The sequence below is a fragment of the Pan paniscus genome, chromosome 8 (genome assembly GCF_029289425.2).
Source record: "Pan paniscus chromosome 8, NHGRI_mPanPan1-v2.0_pri, whole genome shotgun sequence".
NCBI lineage: Eukaryota > Metazoa > Chordata > Mammalia > Primates > Hominidae > Pan > Pan paniscus.
Window position 1 is genome coordinate 108,744,552 of NC_073257.2, and position 13,977 is coordinate 108,758,528.

General features: G+C 44.5%; 1 protein-coding gene across 10 annotated transcripts in view; it reads left to right on the plus strand.

Annotated features, from left to right (window-relative positions):
• Positions 1-2,349: 2,349 nt before the first annotated feature.
• The window catches only part of LCOR (ligand dependent nuclear receptor corepressor), a 151,239-nt gene continuing 139,611 nt past the window's right edge, over positions 2,350-13,977 (plus strand). For 2 of the 10 annotated variants that reach the window (XM_034931230.3, XM_034931235.3), the window contains exons 1-2: positions 3,041-3,214; positions 3,502-3,575. In XM_034931230.3, coding sequence (XP_034787121.2) covers positions 3,138-3,214; positions 3,502-3,575 — 151 coding nt within the window. In that variant the 5' untranslated portion in view covers positions 3,041-3,137. Of the gene's footprint in view, positions 2,496-3,024; positions 3,215-3,501; positions 3,576-13,977 lie in introns of those variants that run through there. The other 8 variants (XM_034931231.3, XM_055093242.2, XM_034931234.3 and 5 more) reach the window with 7 other exon arrangements.

The following is a 13,977-nucleotide window of genomic DNA, read 5'->3' on the forward strand; positions in this document are numbered from 1 at the left end:
GGGGTTTCACCATGTTGGCCAGGCTGGTCTTGAACTCCTGACCTCAAGTGATCTGCCCACCTCAGCCTCCCAAAGTGCAGAGATTACAGGCGTGAGCCACCGTGCCAAGCCAACTTTCTACTTGTAAGACAGTTTAGAGGGGTTTAGAGTCACAGAGATCTTAGTTAGAATTTGGTAGCTATGTGATCTTGACAAATGTATTTAACTCATCTGAGTCTTGTGTCCCTAACTTGGAAAATGTGGTAAATATATACTCATAGCATTATTATTTGGATGGAATGAAACAATGATAAACATATAATAGGTGCTCAATGAATATTAGCTGTTACTATTGCCTCCCTATCCTTTCTTCCAAATAGGTCTTTGTGATAGGTCAACCATGAGTTAGTTCCCAACTCAAAATAAGTGAAGCAGAAATTGGAACTCAGAGTAGAGTAGTAAAACTAGCATTAAATTGGAAATTGGGAAACTTGTCTCCTGGCTTTTGTTGCCCTTTCTCTACCCAGCAACTATGTAATCTTGGTCAAATCACCTTACTTGTCTGGGCTTCCAATTTCATATCTTAAGTTACAGAATTGATCTCTGAAGCCTCTAGGATTCTCTGAATCCATATGTCTGGGACTAAGAGATTATGTCGAGGAATTATTACCCTTGGCTTGATTGTTTTTTAAACAAATTAACTTGGGGTGGTTGGAAAACACATTGATTATTTACTCATCTTAGAGTTACACGTTGTTCATTTATCTGAAACTGAAACGTATTTCCTCCAAACACCGTAAAAACTTGGTTAAAGGCCGCAAAAGACTCACACCCACCACCTAGCGGTGAAAAAAGGAAGTTTCAGGTGATACAAGATGTCCTGCCATCACACCTGAAGGATGGTTGTCCACAGCCATTTTTTAAAATCTCGTATTAGTCCTCTTCCTTCAACACTCAGGACAGTATTATGTACCCAGAAACTCAATACTTCCTGGCGTCTTCATTTGACAATACTCTTAAGCCAATGAAATACTGTGGGACGTTTGCGAATTTTATAAAGATCAATGTTTTAAGATGGCGGGGTGGGCTGGGAGTGGTGGGGGGGAAGGTGCCTTCCTACCCTTGCATTTGCATCTCAAGCCACCCGTACCCGAGGCCCACCCAGTCCATCTGTTCATTGGTAGATACACCATTCCGCCATTCCGCCAGTGGCTGGTGCAGAGAACCAGGACTACCACCTTTGAAAAGACCTAAATCAATACTCCAATGGGATCCTGATGTCAAGTATTTAACGACTTTGCTTTACCTACTACAGTAATTAAAATTAAGTCTTCAAACTTAAATTTAAATTTCTAAAAGCAGGAATGCACTGTCCTTAATCTTAAACACCAAAGGTGGGAGAAAGAGGCCAGAATCCTAGGGTACTAGGCCTACTGGTATAGGGCGATCTCTTCTGCTTTTTTCTTTCCACCCCATTTCTTTTCCCTTTCTCCTTTCGTTTCCCATCTTCTCTCTTCTCGTTCTCTTCGAAGTAACAGTGACAAAATTAAGGTGATTCAATTATTCCAAGAGGCTTGCTCATATAAAATATTTCTCTTCAAGCCCTTTCCTGAAATCCCAAATTAAAGCATTTCCAATAGTCTCTGCTTTAAGTATTCCTAGTTAAGTCTACTTTTGGAAATATTAAATATTCTCACTTTGGCACAATATTCCAAAATTCCTTGAGAAGTTCGCCTACGATCAGTCTTGCTAGTAGAAACCGTTTTTTTTTATTTATTTAAAACGCTCGATTTCCACTTTTTACTAGGTTTCCCAATGTTGGCGATGTCTCCCAATGACTTAATAACGTGTATCCACTTCACCTTTGAAAATATTAGAGGTCAGTGCATCCACTGGCATCCGGGAATTTATTCTTATTTCTGCTTCTTAAACAGGCTCTGGGGAGGAGCAGTTTCGACGGAGAAGTTCATAGCAGCAGTTATTACGGAACTTGCAACAGTTGGTGCCGGGCGATAGGCAGGTTGGAAGTGATAAATGGGGCTGGCGTAAAAAACAAAAAGCCCCGGGGAGGGCGGGGGCAGCCGTGGCCTTGGGGGACAGTGCGAAGGCGGCGCGGGGCCGGCGGGACTGAGTTCCGGCTGTGGGAAGGCGCCGTCCCGGGCGGCCAGAGGCGGCGGCAGCCGCGCGGAAGGACGGCGGGATCGCAGCCCGGCGGGCGGCGCACGGGGCGGGCGAGCGAGCGGGCCCAGGCCGCCCCCGGGCCACGCCGGGGCCACGGTGAGGTGAGGCCGGCCCTGCCCCCGCACCGCCCCCGGCGGGAGGCGCGACGCCCGGGCCGCGGGTGCGTGCGCGGCCCCGGGCGACGCGGCTGGGCGTGCGCGGGGCCGCGGCGGAGGCTGGGCCGGGCGGGCGGCAGAAGATGGCGAGGGTGTGTAGGCGGCAGCAATGCTCCGTTGAGAGACGCGGCTTTCGGCAAGAACTGGATTCGTGGCGCCACAAGCTCATTCACTGTGTAGGTGAGACCCTCCGCCGACCGCCGCCGCCCCTCCGGCCGCCCCGCCGCCGGTCGCCCCAGACCAGGGAGGAAGCTGGGGAAGTGGCAATTGCTGCTCCGGCCCGCCCGCCCTCTTTGGCTCGAGCGTCCCCCCTTCCCCCACCCCCCGGAGTGCGAGTGCGCGCGACCTCCAGGCGGGCTCCCCCGCTCGGCCGAGCGCGCGCCGGCCCCTCCCCTCCGCGCGCCTCCCCGGGGCTGGCTCTCGGCGAGAGCGCGGGTTCCTCCCCCTCCCGCTCTCCATCCCCGCCTGCTCGCTCCCCTCCCTCCCCGCTCCCGCCCCTGCTCCCGCTCCGGGCCCGGCGCCCCGGCGCCGCCGCCGGCTTATTGTGGCAACTCGCCTCGCGGCGCTGCCGCTGTACTGGGGGTGGCGCGAGGGGCGCGGGCGTGCTCGGCCCCCACCCGCGCTGTGGCCGCCGCCGTCCTCCTCCTGCGCCACCCCTCCCCCACGCGCGGGGCGCGCCCCCAGCTCTGCGTGCACGCGCGGCGGGCTGCAGGCGGGCGCCCGGCGCTCGGGCGTGTGCGAAGCGTGAGGTGGAGATGGGGGCGGAGGGAGCCGGAGCTGTCACAGTCCCCGGGTGCGCCTGACCGAGCCAAGTGGGGTGTCATGGCCGCGGGGGGCAGCGGCTGCACTTCCTCAGCGGGCGGCGGCGGCCGGGGAGTTAATCCTCGACGCACGGGTCGGTGTGTGCGTATTTGTGTTCGGTGTCGTGCTGCGGGAGGAGGGGGTGGGACCGGGTCCGACCGAGGAGCCCCGGCGGGGGTCGCTCTCGTCCCCTCCCGGGGATTGGCCGGAGCCGCAGCCTCGCCCGAATGCCCCGTCCGCCCCCCGCCTCCCGGACCTTGGGCCGCCCTCGGGTGGCTTTTTCCCTGCGGGCCGGAGGGAGCGCGGACGGGGGCGCCCCGGGAGGGGCCGGGCGGCCGAGCTGCGCCTCTCACACTGTGTGTTTTGTCTGTTTTTCTCTCCCAAGGTCCCGTTTCCCTCTGTGCGGCGGCCGGCGGGACCATAAGGGCTTAACTCATATATTTAACCCCCCTCCAAAAAGTAAGTGGCCCGTGTGGTGTCTCCGCTCCGCCCGCCGCCCCCTAGCCCCAGTCCATCCTTGTGTCTGACTCTCCTGTCCTCCAGCATTGTTACTTCCCTGTCTTTGCTTCGGTGCTGCTGGTGTGTGGGGAGATGCCCTCTCGTCGTCCGCTGTCCCCCACGCCCAGTCCTCGGGGAGGCCCAGAATTCCAGCCCTTTCTCCCCCAGGGGAATATTCTTGGTAACCAGGTCTTTCCCGGCAGAATCTAGGAGAGTCTATCCGTTCGCTTGGGCCCCTCATCCCCTCCTTCCCGACAGGGTTTCGTTGGAAGGAATTATGCAAATCCTGCTTTCTGGTGTCCATTCAGCGGCAATTTCATGCGGTGAGAAGTTCTCTTTGTTGTGCGAGGGGGAGAACAGACACTGATTTAATAGACATATCTGTTGGGGGGAAGGGTGGAGGGGGTGTGGAGAGGCTCAGTTTGGAAGAATTACAGCACTTGGTTAGCTCAGTGTCTTTGTGTTTGAGCCTTCTGGCTTGACAGGAGGGTCTGCCCTTTACAATGTCCCACAAGGGATGTTTTCGATAATAGATTAAAAAGCAAAATTGAAACTTTAAACAAGTGAAAAATCAGGTAACCTTTACTTAAAGAATATACGCCTTTCCATTTCTACAGGGTTTCATTACGAAAATGTATAGCGTGAGTTTCGTTAAGGATTTAGACTGTAACACCGAAATTAATATAGGCAACAATGCTTTAAGGTATCTGATACCAGTTTGGTTGTCCAAAGGTTAAAAGTGCATTTTCAAACATATGCTTGTGCAAATAATAAAGGCATGAGTCAGTTTTTTGGTATAATTCGTCTCATGAATATATTTTAAAATTCCCCTCCTGCCAATCCAAGACCAGTGCTGCCCTCCAGGAAACAAACAGCCTTTTGCCTATCAGTTATCCTGTACTCTGCTCTATCTCTGCTTGTTTTATTCTTTCAAAGTATTATGCATGTACTAAAATGTTACGTCGGTTTAAGTACTTTTTGAATTACTTGGTATTTCGGACTATCATAGAAGAGAGCATATAGCAGGTTTTGAGAAGCATGAAATGAATGCGTTTTCAGAATTGTGGATTAGTATCAAATGCTGGAATTGTTTTGAAGAATTTTTAGTTCTTGTGTGTTTTACATTTGTTAGTGATTGGTTTTTTCAGCAGGGCTTTTTAGTCTTTGAAAGATTTTTAAATTTATAATGTAGTCCTGTCCTGTAGATTTTCTGAGTTCCATGTTGCTTTAATTTAGATGGTTTTAATTAGTGTATCTTATTCTAATTCTCTTTGCATTTAATCCTGGGCTCCTGCCTCAGGACCCCATTTTTTCAGTCATTGCTAGTTAGTGGTTAGTTACTGCTGCTTGACAAGGTGTGTTTTTGTTTTTTTTGTTGTTGTTGTTGTTTCTTTTTTGAGACGGAGTTTCGCTCTTTTGCCAGGGCTGGAGTGCAGTGGCGCCATCTCGGCTCACTGCAACCTCCGCCTCCCAGGTTCAAGCGGTTCTTCTGCGTCAGCCTCCCGAGTAGCTGGGACTACAGGCGTGCGCCACCACGCCCAGCTAATTTTTGTATTTTTAGTAGAGACGGGGTTTCGCCATATTGGCCAGGCTGGTCTCGAACTCCTGACCTCATGATCCGCCTGCCTCGGCTTCCCAAAGTGCTGAAATTTACAGGCGTGAGAGCCACTGCGCCCGGCCGTGTTTTTGGTTTTTAAAATTATGACTGATAAATTATTTCTGTAAATATCTGAATGGAATATCAAAATTTTGATTCATTTTTTGAAGGCAAATTTTAATCTGTTGATCAAATTTCTTAAAGCATACTTTTAACTCCAAATTTCCACTTTAAAGATAGTAAAGTTCAGAAGATTATAGAGTCCAGAGTGCAGAGCAATATTTTAATCTGAGCAGTAACATATATTCATAGTCTCCCAACTAAAATCAGTGGGGCCTCATATTTTCTCTTTTATTATATGTAATTTTGTTTTTTAAGAGGAGAGTTCTAAGTAAATTAATTGTAGTGTTAAGAACTTTCTATATTTAAAAGGACTGGCAGTGATCCTTATGCAATTCAAAAGGTAACTTGTTTACTTCCAGATGTAATAATTCCTTTTTTAGTGGGATTAGTTCTAAACAGTCAACCTGTTTGTTTCTCTTGACTGATTATCTTAATGCTTTAGGGTCATTTCGTTTCTGGAAGGTATTTAATTTACAGCAGTTTGGATTAAAAATTAATTCTCATTTCTAAAATCGAATTCTCCCTTCTATTAGTACTTTTTTGGAGGGTGTGGGGGCAGGTGGTGGTGGTGATGTTGCTGATTAAATGATTAGGTTCAGTTGAATTGGAGTTAGTCCTGGGTTCAGACAGTGATTATGATCAAGATGGATGATATTTGGTTACCAGGTGATTATTAAGGAGTCCTCTGAGACTAGGATGATCAGTTTAGATTCCAGGAAGATCTAGGCTCTCTCTGCGCCTGATATGATGTAACCTTTTGCTTTCCTGCACCTTGCCCTTGCTGTATTTTCAAGAAGCTCTTCCTAATGTGGGGAAAGTTGTGGTGATTTCAGCTTAGCTCTAGCTTGGCTAAAAATAGGACAGCAGATGAGTCTCTTTGACTTTCAGAAAGTTATTTCAGATTGCCCTAATTTCCTCAAATGTTCTTGTAGCTGGAGCAATTCTAGGAAGTATTTGAACAATGCCATTTTTTAGTCTTATGGTGCTACACAGGGGGGCCTGGAATTTCTTACATAGTGAGAATTGGTTATTTGATGCCACTTTTATTTTTATTTATAATTTTTTTTAGAGACAGGGTTTGGCTATGTTGTCCAGGCTGGTCTCAAATTCCTCCTGTCTCAGCCTCCCAAAGTCACTTGCCTGATAGAACTTGCCACTTCAGAGTACCTACCTGATCACTTAGCTGTTTGTATTGATGCTGTTTTTAGGATGAAGGGCAGTTAGGTGTTTACTTCATTTGAATAAGCATCTGTTTTTTACCAGGCACTGTGGGCAAACAAAGTCTGGGAAAGTTGCCTCAACCTTCAGGAACTTTTAAACCTTAGAGAAAATGTAATCAATCAGTTATTGTACAAGGCATAGTGTGTCATATGATGGTGCAAGCAAATGCTAGGGGTGTTTAGAAGTGAAATCTCTCCCGAGTTGATGGACGATTTCGTGAAGAAGGTGGTGGATTTTTGCTTCGTTCTGATGGAAAAGGCATTCCATTCATGAGAAATGGCATGAGCAAAAGTGGAGAAGGACAGCAATGACTTGTCAATTTAAACTGCAGTTCATGGTTAGTGTAAGGGATATACACATGATAGGTTTGCAAAGGTAAGTTGTAGGATTTTCTAATGCAGGTTAGAAAGTGGAGACTTTTTGTTGGGCAACTTGCAATTTGCAACACGTTTCTTTCCTTAGCTCAGGGGAGGAATGTTAGTTTTAGTTAAGGATTTCATTGTGGAACTCTACAAAAATGACACAGATTCTTTTTTTTTTTTTTTTTTTTTTTGAGACGGAGTCTCGCTCTGTCGCCTAGGCTGGAGTGCAGTGGCACCATCTCAGCTCACTGCAAGCTCCGCCTCCTGGGTTCAAGCCATTCTCCTGCCTCAGCCTCCGAGTAGCTGGGACTACAGGTGCCCGCCACCACACTCGGCTAATTTTTTGTCTTTTTAGTAGAGACGGGGTTTCACCGTGTTAGCCAGGATGGTCTTGATCTCCTGACCTCGTGATCTGCCCGCCTTGGCCTCCCAAAGTGCTGGGATTACAGGCATGAGCCACTGCGTCACTCTATGTATGCCCAGGCTGGAGTGCAGTGGCGTGATCTTGGCTCACTGCAACCTCCACCTCCCAGGTTTAAGAAATTCTGTGCCTCAGCCTCCCAAATAGCTGGGATTACAGGCTCGTGCCACCACGCCCAGCTAATTTTTTTGTATTTTTAGTAGAGATGAGGGTTCAGCATCTTGGCCAGGCTGGTCTTGAGCTCCTGACCTCGTGATCCACCACCTCGGCCTCCCAAAGTGCTGGGATTACAGGCGTGAGCCACCGTGCCCGGCCGACAGATTCTTTTTTAAACCACCTTTACAGGGACAATATTATCATCCACAAGAGTATTATCTTCTAAGCAAGCTCATTTGGAGGTTATGCCTTCCATTGCTGTTACAGACCTATTTTTGGAATACCTTTAGGATTGGCAGATTATCATCCTTGGAAGTTGGAGTTGGTGTTTGGAAAGAGTCAAAAAGTATTTGCTGTGAAATGCGGCAATTAAAGGTATATGTTAAATAATGGGATTGGCTTTCTTCCCTGGCTTGCAGTCTAGCTCGGAAAGCTCAGCAGAGGGGCTTGATTTGTTTCGATGTGCCTCTGAACCTCTCTCTTAATTCATATTTCCTGTAAGTCTGTCCATCTGTTGTGTGGAATCTCAGTTTGTGATATTGGATAGATGCAAATAAGCAAAGCTGTTACTTTTCATAGTTTCAAATGAAAAACTCAACATCACTACTGTATAAATTATTTTCTAGTCTATTTGTGTTTATTTTTAAATTCCTTTTACTATTCTATACACTTGCACATTGCTCTGGGGGTAAAAATCCAATATAAACCATTAGCTCATTTTATTGACCATTCTTGTATTCAGCAAGTATCCCAAGTACAGTGGTCCATACCTTGAATTTTTTTTCACTTTTTAAGTGAGATATAATTCACATACCATAACAACTTAGTGGGTTTCAGTTATTTCAAATACAAGGTTGTACATATATCACCACTGTCTAATTCCAGAACATTTTATTTTTATTTTTTTTCAGCAGTGGGGTCCTGCCATGTTGCCCAGGCTGGTCTTGAACTCCTGGGCTCAAGTGATCCTCCTGCCTCAGTCTCCCAAAGTCCTGGGATTACAGGTGTGCGCCACCACACCCACCCTCAAAACATTTTTATTTCCTAAAAAAGAAACCCCGCATCCATAGGCAGTTCCACATTCCGTTCTTCCTATGATCCAGCTCTTGGCAGCTACTATAATTTGTTTTCTGTTTCTGTGGATTTGTCTATTCTGGACATAGCATGTAATTGGAGTCATACAATATATGGCTTTTTGTGCCTGGCTTCTTTCACTTAGCATAATGTTTTTAAGATTCATTCATGTTGTAGCATTATCAGCACTTTGTTTCTTTTATGGCTAAATAACACTGCATTGTGTGGACATACCACATTTTGTTTATCCGTTAATCAGTTGATGGATATTTGGGTTGTTTCCACTTCGGGGCTATTATGGATGATGCTTCTCTGAATATTTGTGTACAAGTTTTTGTGTGGACATTTGTTTTTAGTTCTCTTGAGTATGTACCTAGGATGGAATTACTGGGTCATGTGGTAACTGTTTTAATTTCGTAGGAACTGCCAAATTGTTTCCTAAAGTGGCTACGGTATTTTACATTCCCATCAGTACTGTATGACAGTTCCATTTATCCACATCCACTCCAACACTTGTTGTTGTCTGTTTTGATTATATAATAGCTATTTTAGTGGGTATGAAATCGTATTTCAAAAAAACAAGAAATAAATACAAAAAAATAAGACAAGTTATATTTCATTGTGGTTTTGATTTGCATTTTCCTAACAATGTGTTAAGCATCTTTTCATGTGCTTGTTGGCCATTTGCATACCTTTGGAGATACATTTATTCAGATCCCTTGCCCATTTTAAAAATTGGGTTATTATTTATTGTTGAATTGTAAGAATTGTGTATATATTCTGGATATACTTACAGTGTATGCTTTGCAGATATTTTTTCTCATACTCCCCATTTAAGAACAAATACAGATCAATACATGACCAGATACACTGTAACAAAAGCTAAACTGCAGGATACCTTATGAAGAGAATAAGGAGCATAGTAATAGAACGAAATAGAATTCTCAAGAAAAGCCGGGTGCAGTGTCTCACGCCTGTAATCCCAGCACTATGGGAGACTGAGGTGGGCGGATCACCTGAGGTCGGGAGTTCGAGACCAGCCTGACCAACATGGAGAAACTCTGGCTCTACTAAAAATACAAAAAAAAATTAGCCGGGCATGATGGCGCATGCCTGTAATCTCAGCTACTCGGGAGGCTGAGGCAGGAGAATCGCTTGAATCTGGGAGGCGGAGGTTGTGGTGAGCCAAGATTGCGCCATTGCACTCCAGCCTGGGCAACGAGAGGGAAACTCAGTCTCAAAAAACAAACAAAAAAGAATTCTCAAGAAAAGCTTTCTTTGTTTCTTTTTTTCTTTTTTTTTGAAATGAAGTCTCACTCTGTCGCCCAGGCTGGAGTGCAGTGGTGCAATCTTGGCTTGACTTGCTGCAAACTCCGCTTCCTGGGTTCAAGTGGTTCTCCTGCTTCAGCTTCGCAAGTAGCTGAGATTACAGGCACACACCAACATGCCCGGCTAATTTTTGTATTTTTAGTAGAGACGGGGTTTCACCATGTTGGCCAGGCTGGTCTCGAATTCCTGACCTCAGGTGATCCGCCTGCCTGGGCCTCCCAAAGGGCTGGGATTACAGGCGTGAGCCACTGCTCCCGGACAAGAAAAGCTTTCTTAAACATCCTTTCTATGAGTTATTACAATTGTTAGTTATTTGATGGGATTATGTAATGGCACGGATTTACCTTGCTATCCAGGTTTAAATTTCTGCTTCTTTATGGTGAGGGTTCAAATATCAAGTTCAGATAATGTGGTATACTATATTATTTAAATCTATTTTATGCCTGAATTTTGCATACCTTTGGAGATATATTTATTCAGATCCCTTGCCCATTTTTAAAATTGGGTTATTTATTGTTGAATTGTAAGAATTGTGTATATATTCTGGATATACTTACAGTGTATGCTTTGCAAATATTTTTTCTCATACTCCCCATTTAAGAACAAATACAGATCAATACATGACCAGATACACTGTAACAAAAGCTAAACTGCAGGATACCTTATGAAGAGAATAAGGAGCATAGTAATAGAACGAAATAGAATTCTCAAGAAAAGCCGGGTGCAGTGTCTCACGCCTGTAATCCCAGCACTATGGGATTACAACTCCATTGCAAGAGTTTGGATAGAGAAGGACACCTTTGCTCTATATTGCCCTGTCACAAATGTTTGAATGAATCTGTTCCATTTCTGAGTTTAGTGAGAATTTGGGTAGTGAGAGGAATCTCACTAGCAGTATTTTTGAAATTTAAGATTACATTTTTTTGTTTGCATTTTATAAAACCCAGACATCTGACAAGTTATACAATATATTTTTTCTTTCTTTTTTTTTTTTTTTTGAGACGAAGTCTGGCTCTGTTGCCCAGGTTGGACTGCAGTGGTGTGATCATGGCTTATTGCAACCTCTGTCTTCGAGGTTCAAGTAATTCTCCTGCCTCAGCCTCCCTAGTTGCTGGTATTACAGGCGGGCGGCACCATACCCAGCTAATTTTTTTGTAGTTTTAGGAAAGACAGGGTTTCACCCTTTTGGCCAGGCTGGTCTCAAACTCCTGACGTTCCGCCTCCCTTGGCCTCCCAGAGTGCTGGGATTACAGGTGTGAGCCACCACCCCTGGTTTATATTTTGTTTCCTGGTGCTAAGCTAAATATACTGTTTTTAAGTGTTTGTTTGAATTTCGTTGACTCTTGGTTTCTCTGATTTTTGAATTGGTTAGGTTTGGTCTGTTACAAAGTGTCAGGTATAATGATGTCTTAAGGATGAAACTAAGTATCTTATGGGGTAGATGGCCGAATTTAAGAATCTTTTGCTTAATGGATTGTGAGGGTCAAGTTAGGAAAGCTGTGTAGTAATGAGTGGCATCTTCTAATGATTTTTGGTCTTCTTTTTATTCCTTTGTTTCATGTTTTAATCTACTTTTTGATAAAGAGAGTTGTAGATTCTTTTAGCGTATCACTTAATCATTTTTCTGAATTCATTATTGTGCAAGCCAGTGAATTTTACATAGTAAAAACTAGTATTTGTTGTCTTTACTATAATGAAGTTCTTATAATTGAGGGTAATAGAAGGATCCTGTCTGTGTAATGTGCATTTGTTAGTATAAGAGCAGGATACGTCGGGGTTTGCTAAAAGAAAAAAATGATGGCTGTAACTAGGGTTTAGACTAACATTTCAAATTTGGTGTTGGGAGACTAGAAATTAATATGCTTCAGACATGTCTATTTTAAAATTTCCTCTCTATATATTTTTTAAAATTTAGATTAAAGAAAAATAGAGATGGGGTCTGGGATTACAGGCATGAGCCACTGCTCCTGGTCTAGACCTGTCTAAAGGGACTTTTCTTTAGACTTTAAATGTTTTCTAGAGCTTAAAGACAAAAAATAGATTTTACTCAGTTGTGCCTTACAATTGTATTAAAAACTATTATAACAATACCATTTGAAGTAAAGCAGCGTTTGTTGTAATTTCTGAATCATTGAAAATTAGTCCATCACAGGCCAGGTGGCTCATGCCTGTAATTCCAGCACACTGGAAGGCTGAGGCAGGCAAGTCGCTTGAGCCCAGGAGTTGGAGACAAGCCTGGGCAACATGGTGAAACCTTGTCTCCACACAAAATACAAAAATTAGCTTTAGCTGTGTGTGGTTTTGTGTACCTGTAGTCCCAGCTACTCGGAAGGCTGAGGTGGGAGGATCGCTTGAGCCCAGGAGGTTGAGGATGCAGTGAGTCATGATTGCATCACTGTACTCTAGCCTGAGGGACAGAGTGAGACCCTGTCTCAGGAAAAAAGAGAAGTTCATCACAGTTGTTTACAGAGGTGAAGGGGATTACTTAGAAACATATAGTTGTCTCACAAGAATTTTTTAAATGTGCAGTAATCTAGATGAATAATTAACTCTTTAAAATAACATAGAAAGCAGAAAATATCAGAAAATGTATTAATGGTATCACCATCTTATATATCTGCATGACACATTTAATACTTTCTAGAAAACTTACACTTTTTTTTTTTTTTTTTGAGACAGTCTTGCTGTGTTGGCCAGGCTGGAGTGCAGTGGCACAATCTCGGCCCACTGCAACCTCCGTCTCCCAGGCTGAAGCAATTATCTTGCCTTAGCCTCCCGAGTAGCTGGGATTAGAGGTGTGTGCCACCATGCCCGGCTAATTTTTGTATTTTTAGTAGAGACGGGGTTTCACCATGTTGGCCAGGCTGGTCTCGAACTCCTGACCTCAAGTGATCTGCCCACCTTGGCCTCCCAAAGTGTTGGGATTACAGACATGAGCCACCACGCCTGGCCAAGACTTTCTTTTTGGATTAGAAGATGTTGTGAACACCAGTATTATTTCCCATGATAATTGCTATTATTGGAAAGCCTGTTGTTTAAAAATAAATAAATAAATAAATAAATAATAAAAAAATATAGAGATGAGGTCTCATTATGCTGCCCAGGCTGGTCTCGAGCTCCTGGACTCAAGCAGTCCTCCCACCTCAACCTCCCAAAGTGCTGGGATTACAGGCATGAGCCACTCCACCCGGCCAGAGCATTATTATTTTTACTCATAATACTAGATAGTCTGTGACTGTTGTTTTTGATCTCATGATTAGCTTATTTTTCATAAAATCTGAATCATTTTATCATTATCAAAAAATGATTATTGTGTATAGTTCTCTTAGTAGGTGATTTTTTAGAGTTTTGCAGAAGGTAAAAGCATGCTTTACCTTTCCTAAACTCACAGTATAAAGGGAAAGAGAGGCCAGGCACAGTGGCTCATGCCTGTAATCCCAGCACTTTGGGAGGCCGAGGCGGGTGGATCACAAGGTCAAGAGATCGAGACCGTCCTGGCCAACATGGTGAAACCCCCATCTTTACTAAAAATACAAAAATTAGCTGGGTGTGGTGGCATGCACCTGTAGTCCCAGCTGCTTGGGAGGCTGAGGCAGGAGAATCGCTTGAACCCGGGAGGTGGAGTTGCAGTGAGCCGAGATTGCGCCTCTGCACTCCAGCCTGGTGACAGATCAAGGCTCGATCTCAAAATACATACATACATACATAAATAGGAAAGAGAAACTAAAGGGATCTATAGAATGTATCCTACTTGATAAAAGAAAATTCCACATGTGAAAATGTGAATTTACCACAAAGACATCTGTTTCACTTTACAACATAATTCATATCTGATTTAATATAGTAACAGGCTCCTCTGGTACATTTAGAATGATCAGTTGATACAAAAATTTTCTAAAAAGCTTGCTTTTTTTTCTTTTCTTTTCTTTTCTTTTTTTTTGAGACTGAGTCTGGCTCCGTCACCCAGGCTGGAGTGCAGTGGTGTGATCTCGGCTCACTGCATCCTTTTCCTCCCAGGTTCAAGTGATTCTTCTGCCTCAGCCTTCCGAGTAGCCGGGATTACAGGCATATGCCACCACA